The sequence below is a fragment of the Dermacentor andersoni genome, chromosome 6, assembly GCF_023375885.2.
Source record: "Dermacentor andersoni chromosome 6, qqDerAnde1_hic_scaffold, whole genome shotgun sequence".
In the NCBI taxonomy this organism is placed as follows: domain Eukaryota; kingdom Metazoa; phylum Arthropoda; class Arachnida; order Ixodida; family Ixodidae; genus Dermacentor; species Dermacentor andersoni.
Window position 1 is genome coordinate 178870461 of NC_092819.1, and position 14098 is coordinate 178884558.

At 45.9% G+C, this 14098-nt stretch overlaps 1 protein-coding gene across 1 annotated transcript in view; it reads left to right on the forward strand.

Moving 5' to 3' along the window:
* Nucleotides 1-14098, forward strand: part of tefu (Serine/threonine-protein kinase tefu) — a 297846-nt gene that overhangs the window by 92832 nt on the left and 190916 nt on the right. The window contains exons 12-13 of the mRNA XM_050172366.2: nucleotides 1827-2023; nucleotides 10480-10693. Coding sequence (XP_050028323.1) covers nucleotides 1827-2023; nucleotides 10480-10693 — 411 coding nt within the window. The remainder of the gene's footprint in view (nucleotides 1-1826; nucleotides 2024-10479; nucleotides 10694-14098) is intronic.

The following is a 14098-nucleotide window of genomic DNA, read 5'->3' on the forward strand; positions in this document are numbered from 1 at the left end:
CTAATTTGCTATCGCTATCGATGCTTCGCCTTTTGAGCAAAACTGCAACTTTTTTTCTTTTTTTTACAATGATGAGTCTAAACGGAGATGTCCCAATGGAAAGGTTGTCGGAGACAGTGTGCCACATCTGATTCTCTACAACGAGCTTGACCCTGAATACAAGGACGTGAAGGCAACACCCAGTACCTAATTCTCCTTATCTTTTGCACGCGGCGACGCCGCAACAGATGGGAGGCAACAACTCGTCATCTTCATAAGAAATGGTGCGTTAAGAATGCAGGACGAAGAACAGAACCGTAGCCCCGATCTGTCGGCAGATGAAGGAAAAATCATGTGAGAATGCAGAGGGAAGCAGTGGCAGAAGCCCAATCTGGCCTTGGCAAATACGCCATGGCAGTCTTAGGTGGCAATAGGTAATTGGTGCCATCCATCAAACTGGCGGAAAAGCAAATCCGCTTCGCTCCCGTCCCTCCTCACGAATGCGCTCCCCTCGTCCTGCCTCTCAACTCCGTTGTAACTCCCTTATCTTTAAAGATCTGCACGCTGACCCGACATCGGCTTAGCCCGCTTCCTGAAGTTTCGTTTTCTGCCGTTATCGGGGAAGTGAGCATTGGCCGGCACGGGCAGTTTCATGGTCCTCGCATGCTGTGTGCTTGTGCGCTGTGATATATCACGACTCATAGTGTTCGTGCATCGTGCTATGATGCACGAATACTTCAAAACAAGTGCTCCTTTTAATTCGAACAAATTTTTGGGTCCCTCAGAGTTCGAATTATCAAGATTCAACTGTATATTTTGTGCAGCCATTAGAGATTCTGGTACACTGCACCTTTAGAAAGCATGGATAAGCACTTTGGAGAAGTGGACATGAAGAGCCAGATATCTGTTTATGAGTTGTGTGTGCTTACTAAAATACCTCCACTGGGATGCATGAACAAAGGTGGGGAGCACACACATCTCACCGTATTCATAATGGCCCATAGGTACAATACACAATACCTATCCTGTCAGCTAGCGGCATGCATTCATAATGTGTCTTGAGCAAATTGTGCTAATAATGGCTCCTGCTTTCCCTTTGCTGGCTGTTGTTCAGGTGTCAATCATCACAGGTGCAGAATTCTCCTCCTTTCTTTCCTCCAGCAATCTCAAATAATTGTTTGCTTTTTAGAACCAGATGTGATCGAGCTGATGGCAATGAGTAGGTGTGGCTTCTTTTTTCTTTTTTTCTTTTTTTTTTTTTTTACCGGCAGTCCTGTGATTCCTTTCATTTCGAAAGGGGGGGAGCAGAAATGGCATTTTCTCTGGGTAGCAGGGTGGAGGAAGGGCTGGCCCAAAGTTTCCCAGTGCATTCTTACTGGAGATGAGAGGCAGTTCTAGTACAAGCAGTGCAGTCACATGAGACATAACCTCCCCTGAACTGCATAGCGTCTACCTGAAGGTCATAGAATGGAAGCAGTGATTAACAGTAACAAGGAATTGTTGAAGCCAATGTTTCGACAAGGGTGCTGGAGGCAGCAGTCATCCGTTCAGCATGATTCTTTGAGGTTTACAACACTATATAGTGGGAGTCTGTGGTCACAGGAAAATGAATTAGGCACATTGAGCAGCATTGCCAACAATGTCAATCCACCTGTGATTTTTTTCGCATGCATTCACTGTCTGAGGAATGCTGGACCACCTGGTGGAACCTAATGTTGCACAACTGTTGTTTTAATGTGATGCTAGCTCCAGGGATGTGCACTCCTAATATGCTGTGCCTGCCTGTGTCCTTTATTTCATCACACTTCGATGCCATTCTTTGACCCTCTCATCTGATCATCTTGCAGGCCGTGCAACTTCTGTCGGGGGGTGCAGAAGATGCCTTGTGGGCCGCCCACCTGCGGTTGGCGCAGTTTGCCGACTCACAGTTACAGAGCATGGAGCAATACCTGCGTTCACCTGAGTTCAGGGCCAAGCAGGAGCTGCTGCAGCAGTCGTCACACATACTGGACTGTACCCAGTCCTCTGGCAAGCGCACATCCATGTGAGTGCTGTTGTGTTCCTTGTGTGTTCCGTCACATCTTCTCCATCCAGGTTCTTCCTGTGAGCCTGAAACTGTTGGACCATTTGCAAAAGAACTTAGTTGGCTAGTACATGCACACTCAACATGCATAAAGATGAGCGCCTGACTCACAATGAAAGTTTTCTTCAAAAGCTAACAGAAAAACTGTTTTGTATTTACTTTTATTACGACTAAAAACTGCTTCAACTTTTCTGTATTAACTTTACATTTACATTACTTAGTGTGTGCCCTATAATACTATGCTGTCTGTTAAATTTCAATTTTTTATTTATTTTACGGTAGTGCTGTTACCACTCCGAAATTTTTCTATGGGGCTGTGACCTAGTCAAGCTGTTCTCACAAACAACCTTTTGTCGCAGTCCTTCTTTCTGTATCATTGACATGAAAATAAAGACTCGTTGACTGATTGAAAATAAACAAAATCTCAATAAGAAAGAAAGAATAATAGTCGAACCGCATTATAACAAAGTCACATTCCATACGAAATTACATTTGTTATATTTTTTATAAGTATACATGCTGATATTGGTGAAAATGAAAACTGCAGTCTTTACTGTACGAAAGAAATGCAGGTGTGATGCCTCCGCCAAGCCAGCAAATGTCTCTGACAAATTTTGATGGCCTGTCGGTGGCTTGCTAGGCCGATATGTGGTACAGGAAATTGCATACACACATTTAGCACCATTGCTATTACGTTGTTATGCAATCGATATTGTCACGTGGTGATGACGTTGAATAACACAGTAGCAATACTGTGAATGACAAAACTAACTTTTATTGGGCGAACCTGTGCCCACAAAACAGGCTACACTTATAGCACAACGATAGCGGCGAACACGCTCGGCGATCGTCGAAAATCTGATCAGCGGGTCAAGCGCGTCGGCTTTTATACAGCAGTCGTCGAATGTTCCAGACTAATCGTTCGGACCCGCGTGCCTTCGAAGCACAAAGTTCTACACCATTCGTGTCACGCGATGAAATCAGATAACACAAGTTTCGGCGACAACAGACAGCCGGGTAGAAGCATCGATAACTTTCCAGAAACTTCGGATACATGCAGGCGCGTCCCGCGCTGTGCGATAACATTTGTTAGGCGGCAAAACGTGGTCGCCCAATAAAGATAAGTACATGTGTCAGTACCCCCCTCTTAAAAAGCATCGACCCGATGCTGCATACAAATGAAATAAAAAAAAAACACCCATAGCAAAGAAAACAAAAATAAGGAAGTTCGTCAGCGTCCGTAAAAGGGTTTCAGACGCACCACGTGGACCACTCAGATCGTGTGCGGCGTCGCTGTGAATGCGAAATTCCGTCTGGCACAACCTCATAGTCCAGTGCGCCAATACGTCGGATGACCTTGTAGGGTCCGAAATAGCGGCGCAATAGTTTCTCACTCAGTCCTTGTCGGCGTATCGGCGTCCAAACCCAAACACGGTCACCGGGCTTGTACTCGACGAAGCGTCATCGGAGGTTGTAGTGTCGGCTGTCGGTCCTCTGTTGGTTCTTGGTCCGTAGGTGGGCGAACTGTCAGGCTTCTTCGGCGCGCTGGAGATAGCTAGCGACGTCAACATTCTCTTCGTCAGTGACGTGGGGCAGCATGGCGTCGAGCGTCGTCGTCGGGTTCCTGCCGTAAACCAGCTTAAACGGCGTGATCTGTGTTGTTTCTTGCACTGCCGTGTTGTAAGCGAAGCTTGCATACAAGGCCCGCGTCCCACACCTTGTGCTCGACGTCGACGTACATTGCTAGCATGTCGGCGAGGGTCTTGTTCAGGCGCTCCGTAAGACCATTCGTCTGCGGATGGTAGGCAGTTGTCCTCCTGTGACTTGTCTGGCTGTACTGCAGAATGGCTTGGGTGAGCTCTGCTGTAAAAGCCGTTCCTCTGTCAGTGATGAGGACTTCTGGGGTACCATGTCGCAGCAGGATGTTCTCGACGAAAAATTTCGCCACTTCGGCTGCACTGCCTTTTGGTAGAGCTTTAGTTTGAGCAAAGCGGGTGAGATAGTCCGTCGCCACGACGATCCACTTATTCCCGGATGTTGACATCGGAAACGGCCCCAACAAATCCATCCCAATCTGCTGGAATGGTCGGCGAGGAGGTTCGATCGGCTGTAGTAATCCTGCTGGCCTTGTCGGTGGTGTCTTGTGTCGTTGACAGTCTCGGCATGTCTTGACGTAACGGGCGACGTCGGCGGTCACACGCGGCCAGTAATACCTTTCCTGTATTGTCGACAGGGTCCGGGAGAATCCGAGGTGCCCAGCGGTTGGATCGTCGTGTAGGGCGTGCAGTATTTCTGGACGCAGCGCTGACGGTACAACAAGAAGATAGCTGGCGCGGACTAATGAGAAGTTCTTCTTCGTGAGCAGGTTGTTTTGTAGCGTGAACGAAGACAACCCGCGCTTAAATGCCCTAGGGACAACGTCGATGTTCCCTTCCAAATGCTCGACGAGGCCTTTTAGCTCCGGGTCTGCTCGTTGCTGTTTACTCATAGGAAGACTTGGATTCATGTCGAACTCTGGTTCGGGGACTATGCTCATCAGGGTAGATGCGGCTGAATCCGAGAGGACAAAGGCATTGCTGGTTTCCACAATTTCCTCGATATATGCGATTGTCGTGCCCTTGTTGATGTGCTTGAATTCTTGGCTGAAGTTGGTTAGCATAACTTCCACTTGCCCTCCGTGGAGTCGAGCGATCCCTCTTGCGACGCAAATTTCACGGTCGAGGAGCAGATGTCGGTCGCCCTCGATGACGCCTTCTACGTTAGCGGGTGTTTCGGCGCCGCCGGTAATAATAATGCTGGAGCGCGGCGGGATGCTCACTTGATCTTCGAGCACACTCAAGGCATGGTGACTAGGACAGCTCTCCGGCGGTATCGCTTGATCTTGTGACAGCGTTATCGATTTCGACTTCAGGCCGATGACTGCGCCATGTTGATTCAGGAAGTCCATGCCGAGAATGACGTCTCGTGAACACTGTTGGAGGATAACGAAGGTGGCAGGGTAAGTCCGGTCATCAACGGTAATTCTTGCCGTGCAGATCCCAGTCGGCGTAATCAGGTGTCCTCCAGCGGTGCGAATTTGAGGGCCTTCCCATGCAGTCTTAACTTTCCTCAACTGGGCGGCGATGGGTCCACTCATGACGGAGTAATCGGCTCCTGTGTCTACTAAAGCGGTGACTGCGTGGCCATCGAGAAGCACGTCGAGGTCGGTGGTTCTTTGTCTTGCGTTACAGTTAGGTCTTGGCGTCGGATCACGGCTGCGTCGTGTTGAACTGAAGTTCGAACGTCGCGTCGTCTTTCGTCGGTGTAGTCTTGGCTTCCTGATTTCGTCGGGACGGCGGCGTGTCGTTATGTCGTCGAGGCAGTTTCTTCGGTGTCTTCGTCGGCGGCGGAGGATCTTCGTCAGTTCAACGAACAGCAACCGCACCTCCATCGGTTGCTGCTTTTAGTTTTCCGGATATGGGCTTGCACACCGGCCCCGGGCTGGGCCAGTGCATGGTCGGTGCTGCGGCGAGAGGTAGCGGCCTGGTGATGGCGAACGCGACGGTCGTCGAGAGCTCCACTGAGTAGCGGCGATGTAGTCGGCGATATCGCAAGGGCGTTCACCTTGCTGCGGGCGCGGAGCGCCCGCAGCCAGTTGAAGGCGCCCGCATCTGGTGGAGATGCTGTGTTACCCAGCACCTCCACCAGATGTCACGGGGTGGTGACGTTGAATAACACAGTAGCAATACTGTGAACGACAAAACTAACTTTTATTGCATAATGTTAGTTAGCATAATGTCTCCTGCACCTTTGATTAAATCGACTGTTCCATCTTCTCCTGCCACTCTTCCTCGTTTCATGTCTTGCAAGGCCCTTCTGACCTCATCGCTAATTAGAGGAGGAGTTTCTGTATCCTGTTCATTACTGTTTGAAATGGAGTTAGCCTGAGTCCTCTGGGTACTGTACAGGTCAGTATAGAATTATTCCACTGCTTTTACTATACCTTCAAGGTTACTGATGATATTACCCTGCTTATCTTTCAGTGCATGCATCATGGTTTGTCCTATGCCACGTTTCCTTCTCACTGATTTCAGGCTGCGTCGATTTTTTGCGGCTTCTTCAATTTTATTATGTTATAATTTCGAATATCACTTATTTTCGCCTTGTTGATCATTTTTGATAGTTCCGCAAATTCTATGTCATCTCTTGAGTTGGTCACTTTCATTCTTTGTCATTTCTTCATTAAGTCCTTTGTTACTTGGGAGAACTTGCCTACTAGTTGCCTTGGTGCCTTGCCTCCCACTTCAATTGCTGCCTCTGAAGCCAGACTTGTTGCGGTTTCATTCATTACCTCTATTTCATCTTCATCTCTCTGTTCTAAGGCTGCATGTTTGTTTGCAAGTACCAGCCCGAATTTGTTTGCTTCTACCCTTACTGCCTCTAGGTTGACTTGTTTTTTCTTGACCAATTTTACTCTTTCTCTCTTCAAATTAAGGTAAATCCTAGCCCTCACTAACCTATGATCACTGCACTTTACCCTACCTATCACTTCTACATCCTGCACTATGCTTGGATTGGCAGAAAGTGTGAAATCAATTTAATTTCTTGTTTCACCATTAGAGCTTTTCCAGGTCCACTTTCGATTGCTACGCTTCCTGAAAAAAGTGTTCATTATTAGAAGCTTATTCCTTTCTGCGAATTCTACCAGCATCTCTCCTCTAGTGTTCCTAGAATCGATGCCGTAGTTGCCAATTGCTTGTTCACCAGCCTGCTTTTTCCCCACTTTTGCATTGGTCACCCATTACTACAGCATACTGAGTTTGCACTTTTATCATCGCTAGTTCAACATCTTCACAACATTTATCTTCTTCCTCATCATCGTGACTGTATGTTGGAGCGTAGGCTTGGACTACCTTTAATCTATACCTCTCATTAAGTTTCATTACGACGACAGCTACCCTCTCATTAATGCGGTAGAATTTGTCAATGTTACCCGCTATGTCCTTATGGATTAGGAATCCTACCCCGTATTGCTTCTTATCTGGGAGACCTCTATAGCAGAGGGCATGTCTGTTATTCATCAATGTATGAGCCTCACCAGTTCTTCTAATCTCACTAATGCCGATGATATCCCAAACGATGTGTGATAATTCCTCAAGGAGTCCTGCTAAGCTAGCCTCACTCGACAGAGTTCGGCTGTTAAAGGTTGCCAGGGTCTGTTTCCACTGGCGGCCTGTCCGGGTCCCGATATTTTTAGCACCGTCTGCGGCATTGTAGGTCTGACCGCCGCCTTGGTCAGGTGCTCTGCAGCTGCTGGGGACTGAGAGCCATGGGTTAATTGTAGGAATCATTAGGGAGTTAGCAGCCGAATACTGCACCAGGGAGGCTGGTTCCTGTTCTGGTGAGGGAGTGTCTTTGTTGAAGCTTAGTGGGCCTTCCTAATTTGGTTGTACCTGGATTAGTATAGCCCCACTCGCTCTCAGCATCTTTTGCCGGTGTCAGGCTCAGGCGTCACTCCAAGCCTGCAGATGTAGTGCACTGGAGGAGGTCAAATTCAAGCACATCATCGTCGGATTAAAAAAAAAATCGTAGACGTATTCAAACTTCCGACTATCGCAACCGAGCATTAGACATAGCTTAGTTATATAATCCCGCAGGTGGCGAGGCTACCTGATTGCCAAAAAGTACAGCCCAGAGGGCCCTACATGCCTAAGAGATCCGTTGGTTTATCTCCCCTCTGCAGGTTTGAGCCTCATTGAAATGGCTCTGAACCCCGTGCAAAGCAAACGACCTTGACAATTCCTATAGGTGACCTCGGGCTTTCTACAGCTTTTATACTACAGCGCTTATACTAGAGCTAATGAGGAGGAAGAAATAGGCGCGAATTGGCCCCGTAGTTTCCCGGGAACGCCGTGCGCCTATACGCTAGGAAATCGGGAATTCTATGCCTCATTTAACCTACAGTAGTAGCACAGATAAGTACAGCAATTTTAAACAATAACTATGGAGAACTTAATAACAGCTGACTTACGCACAGTTATCGCATATACTACATCACAAGTATAAAGGCTTCACCGCCAGTTAGTGCCACTTACCGCCTTTTGTGACTTTCTATACCAATTTAAAATTATAGTTTTCACTTAAATTGCAAACAGCATGCTCGATTATATCACTCTAAACCAAGGCCTTTTCGTTTCCACCAACATCTCTCGACACATTCTGGTTGTTGTCAGTCTCTATAATAGAAGCCGTTCATGTTAGTCTGAATTGCGACCATGACCGGTGGAGAGAGATCATAGTATGTTTCAGTATCTACATCACATCCCTTTTACATTAATACATCAAATCCTTTTGCATCAACAATATTCTAAATTGCCTACTAAAAATATAATGAGAACCATCTTGAACTATCATGAAATGGGACGGCACAACAGAAAGGAAGACGAACTAGAAGATACAAAAAGTGCCTGTGTTCATCTTCCTTTCTGTTGTACTGTCTCATTGCGCTGTACTTCAAGATGGTTCTCATGTCAAAACACCATCTAGCCCAGCATACAACTCTTTTTAAAAAAATCAAGTCGCACTCAGATATGCCGGCAAAAATAAACAGTTCACTCATTAACTTTTAGTCAAGAGCTTGCTGTCACTCACCTATCACCACGACTTGACCAGTTCGGTGACTCTGATGAGTGTGGCTCAGTGTAGTGCATGAGCACTAGTCACTACTCTTCAGTTTAATGCTTTAATGCTTGAAAAGGAGCAACATAAGGTATGCGCTTGCCTTAGGTGCAAAGTTCAAGTCAAAAGCGATACTAAGGAGAAGGATGTGCACACTTTGTGCTGTGCTGGAGGGGCCTCTCTGCACTCACTTTCCCGGTCACACCATAGCACGTAGCTATAAGTGCGAGACGCAATCCACGACAACAAAAATCTTCCTGAGCAGTATAACTAGGGATGCTATGCAGACTGGAGTCTCACTGTTCGCATCTGTGATTAAAAAAGTACTGCATTACATACGAAGGAAAAATATGAAGTGTAATTCAAAATGAAATTAGGTCTCGCACTTCTACATCCCGAACCATTACGTATTTATTACATGTAAAGGGAAGGGATGTAAAGGGATTCCAAGGGAAGGGAAGCGTAGCAGAGGGCGGCAGAAAGTTAGGTGGGCGGATGAAATTAAGAAGTTTGCAGGGACAACATGGCCACAATTAGCACATGACCGTGGTAGTTGGAGAAGTATGGGAGAGGCCTTTGCCCTGCAGTGGGCGTAATCAGGCTGATGGTGATGATGATGACACGTAAAGTATAGGAGATCTAGATCTTTTTACCACCACACGAGCGGAGTAACATGTTTGTGTGACCAGCAGCCAAAATGCATCACTTGTGCCGCTACCAAAAGAAACACATATATGCACAACTAATGTGTGATTTGATGTAGACTTGCATCCACTAATAGCAATTGTGATATACGAAGTAGGTGTTTGATGAAAAATGTTGCAGATCAAGAACAACTGCACTTGCATGGAGTGACACTTCTATGGCAGCACTACTACTGCAGCGTTGCCCGCTATGTGTGAAACACAATATATGGGGTTGAATAGTGGCTGCCGGTTTGCTAAAGTCAGCTTCACTGCAATACAACCATGTTATGCGCTGTGAATTATGCGTACACCGCACAAGCTGTTTTTATTTTGTATACGATTGCACAGCGCAGGCAATGTTTAGTCCAATTTTCTTGGGGGAAGAAAGCCACGCCTTTGGATCTTAAATACTGTAATGAAACATTGTGAGCTACTGTTATTTCTTAAATTTCTATCTAGGGCAGGCCGAAAAAATAGGCATTTTCGACAGGAGATGACATGTGTTCTATGCATTCACTAAGCCCCAAGCTCCATCGGTACATGCTGCCACTAAAGAAGTTGCTATCGGGATCACCATAGGGGTCATGCACATGCATGCTGACTGGTAAGGTTTGTATTATCCATTGAAGACCAATTTTAGAATTTAGGAAACAAACGCTTGGTCCCATGGACCAAGCGTGGACATCGGCCAGAACCACCCACCATGGTGGCGTTGTGGTTATGGTGTTGTGCTACTCAGCCTGGCACGGGATCGAACCCAAGCTGCCGCAGCCATATTTCGATAGGGTTGAAATGTGAGAACCACCACGTACCGTGCATTTTGTGCACATTCAAGAACCCCAGGTGGTCATAATCAAATTGGGATTTTGGCATGTAAAACCCTAGAATTTAATTTTAATCACCCAGGACCTTCAATCGGAATCAAATTAGCCAAAATATCTAATTAGCCAGAGTCGAATTAATGGAAAGGTACTGTACTAGCTAGCCCATCATCTTTTCAACAGCATTACAAGCACTCAGAAATTACGGTCCACTACAGTATCGTGGTACTGGTCTCGCATTGCTGTGGTGCAGAGAGGAGGCCCGTGCCCTTCGGCTGCTGGAGCGCCAGAGTAACCTGGACCGGGGTGAAGCAGCCAGCCTGGAAGCTGTGCACAAGCGCCACCTGCTGCAAGCCATTGACAACTACTTGCAGTGTCTGCGTGGAGGGCACAGCCTGCGTCTGTTCCGTCTGGTCTCACTTTGGGTTGCCAATGCTACCACGCCTGAGGTTAATGCCCTGCTTCAGGTGATCATGTTACTTTTGCATACAGCGGGCAGCAACGTTGGGCACACGCTGCAGTTTATTTGTTTCAACTTACAATTCACAGAACTAGAAATGTACTTTATTAATACATCTCCGTGTAATTGACTTGGTGTACAACAGCACCATTAAAGACAGCTGACATATAGAAGAGGAAACAAGTGTGCATCTTATCTTCTTAGCTCTTTCCTTACTGAGTCATTGAGAGCAATCAAATTAGGTCTACAGCTCTTTGACACGTTGGTAAACATAGCTGCCAGTATTATTCCACGAGTGACTTCGTGCACCGTAAGGATGAAGAGGGCATTTTTCCTGTTGCTCTGATTTGGCAATATTTGGCACATTACAGATTCTAAAAAAAAAAAAAAAAAAAAAAAACTGACTGGAGGTACAGTTGTAACTGTTGTCCAGTTCTTCTTGCACTTCGCAATTCGAGCAATATAAATTGTCGACTGCAGTGCAATGTTCTAACAATAACAGTGAAGAAGGCGCAGGAGCTTCTTTAGGATGTCCTCATTTTCTGCTCTCACAGCTGTGCTGGTTCTATGAGGCCTTATCACATGCTCACAAGTGTGCATTGTATTGATTTTAATGTTCAGCTAATACTAAGTTAAGCTTCATATTTCTTTTCCCACAGTGGGCCACTTCCATCCATTAGCATCTTGAGAGCATATGTACTACTGAGTGTTGTATATTACTCATCACCTAAAAGGGTGGCAGATTGCTGCTCAAGTTGCATTTCCCAATGGGTTAAGTTCAGTACCGTGTTTGTAAGTGTTACTTGTTCTCTCTGCTCATGCCATAGCACTTAAGTGGTGCGATAGCATCATGCAAGGCAAGCAGGAAACTTATTGTTTCTGGCGTGTCATAACAGATGGTGCTTTAGGCATTGTCTCATTGTTTACATGCTCCTAAATAGAAGCGGCTCAAGAGAACTACAGTAGTGCTCCATATTTAGCTAATTTTGAAAATTTTTTTACCACAGTGCTCAGAGTATTGTTGTAGTGTTGTTACTTCTTTGACATTTTTCATAATATATCTTTTTTTTAATGTTACGTCTATTTTGTTTCTCCTGGCCCCATGTAATACCATATGAGAAGAGGGCCTTTATGGTTTAATGAAAAATAAGAATAAAAAATACATGTCAGGGAGCATGTGTGGTGGATCATTCAGTGACACTTATTTTTACATACTGCCTCAATTACATATCACAAAGTCTTTGAAAAAAAACTGCTAGCACTAGCTTGTGAGCAGATGACACCTAGCTTATGATACCAAAAATTGCCGACTCACTTTGAACGCATGGGTCCTTGGGTAACAATGCAGTGGTTGGTTTGCCCTGGGCAGGGCTTGACAAGCTGCGCAAGCTTTTTTGATTTGCACTGAGTGACATCTTTATTTGTAGCTGCGAGCTTTTATAGTTTTAAAGGGTTTTTTCAGTTACTCTTGTAATAAGTTTCAAACAGGTGTTCTTGCCCACACAACCTAGAAATTGAAATCTCCATGACTGCAAAGGCACGCCATTCGAGGATTGGGTGCAGATGTGTTGTACTGATGTATAGCAGCAGTTGCATGTCCTTCAAGAAAGTTGTTATTGACCCGGAGCAATTGCAAGCACAAGCTTATACCATTCCAAGGAAATTAATAAAGGGAAAATCAGACATCCACCCATTCGTAGCAGTTGCTACAAAGAAAACCCATAAGGGTTCCTTGAAAGAAATGCCTCGCAGTTGAATAAAAATTCGTCCTGGTCCGGGACTCGAACCCGGAACCACTGCCTTTCCGGGGCAGCCGCTCTACCGTCTGGGCTAACCAGGTGGCTAGCAGATGGCAGGGCGAATTTGAATTTGTCGACAACTCGAAGCAAAGGCAAGGGTTTGACGTAACAGTTCTGCGGAAACTCGCAAGGTGGAGAGAAGTAATTAATAAAGGGAAAATCGGGCATCCACCCGTTCGTAGCAGTTGCTACAAAGGAAACCCATACGGATTCCTCGAAAGAAAAGCCTCGCAGTTGAAGAAAAATTAGTCCTGGTCCAGGGCTCGAACCCGGGACTCGAACATAACAGTTCTGCAGAACTAATATGTCTTACTCTTGCTTTTGCTTTGAATTGGCATATTCGACTTCTCCCTGCCATCTGCTAGCCGCCTGGTTATCTCAGATGGTAGAGCGGCTGCCCCGAAAAGGCGGTGTTCCCGGGTTCGAGTCTCGGACCAGGACAATCTTTTCTTCAACTGCGAGGCTTTTCTTTCGACGAATCTGTATGGGTTTCCTTTGTATATTGCTGCGAATGGGTGGATGTCTGATTTTCCCTTTAATAATTACTTCTCTCCACCTTGCGGGTTTCCGCAGAACTGTTACGTCAAATTCGAAGGAAAAATGAGCAGCTCCCATCTCATGACTATGTTTGCGAGAATCACTGGAGAGGAAACAGTGCTACGGCAAATTCTGAGAAGAATCGAGCCATAACAACCTGTGAAGATTCAATGGCGCATTCTGTTGCCTGCAATGTTTGCCTAGAGCCCGTGGGCAGAAGCAATATTATTATTGCTTCGAGCTGTCTGAGTGCAAGCGCAGTACCAGTGACATTGCACATTATAATGCAGACTGTATGGCATAAGTAACTGTTTTTGCAAACATACATGCATAGATTAGACCATGAATATTTGATTCATCACCCCACATGGGCTTGTTAGGTAAGTTCGTAAGAGAACAAAATATTGTCTTGTCTAACTATGCTCTGTGTCTGCAAAAAATCGTGGGAGGCGCTAAATGTATCTAAATTTTCCAGCTAAGGTGGCACTGTAAGATATTGTCGGAGAGAACTTGAATGCGCTCTCACCAATACTACAATACTACTACAATGAAAAGGAAATTGTTCTTTTTGTTGTTATGCACTTGTGCACCCCCCCCCCCACTTGGCTCAAGAACAGCAGCAAGCACTGGGACGGCCTTGAATTGGCACATGCTCCCTCTTGCCACGAGCTGTCGAGAAGGAGCAGATAGCACAGGGGTGGGATTTTGATGCTCATGCCACTTGTGTGAAGAGCGGGAAAATGGTCTACATTGTGACCACACTGTGCCAGAACAGTCTTGACAGATATGGCTCTGGCAGGTGTCAGTGAAAGATCACTGGTGCGGTACACTTGGTTAGCCTTCAACGTTCAAGTGCTCAAGTTGTTCAAGTACCCTTAACATTCTCTTCTGCACAACTAATGATTTCCAGTAATTAGTTTGCATAGTCATGGGCCGTACCAGATTACAATAAGTTATCCTGGAGTGCTTAGTATAATTTCAATTTCAGTTTAGTTTATTTCTTTGATAAGGAGGAGACATGCATGTTTACACAAGTATACAGAAGGAGGTCCCAGAGCATGTGGCTGAAAGGGGAC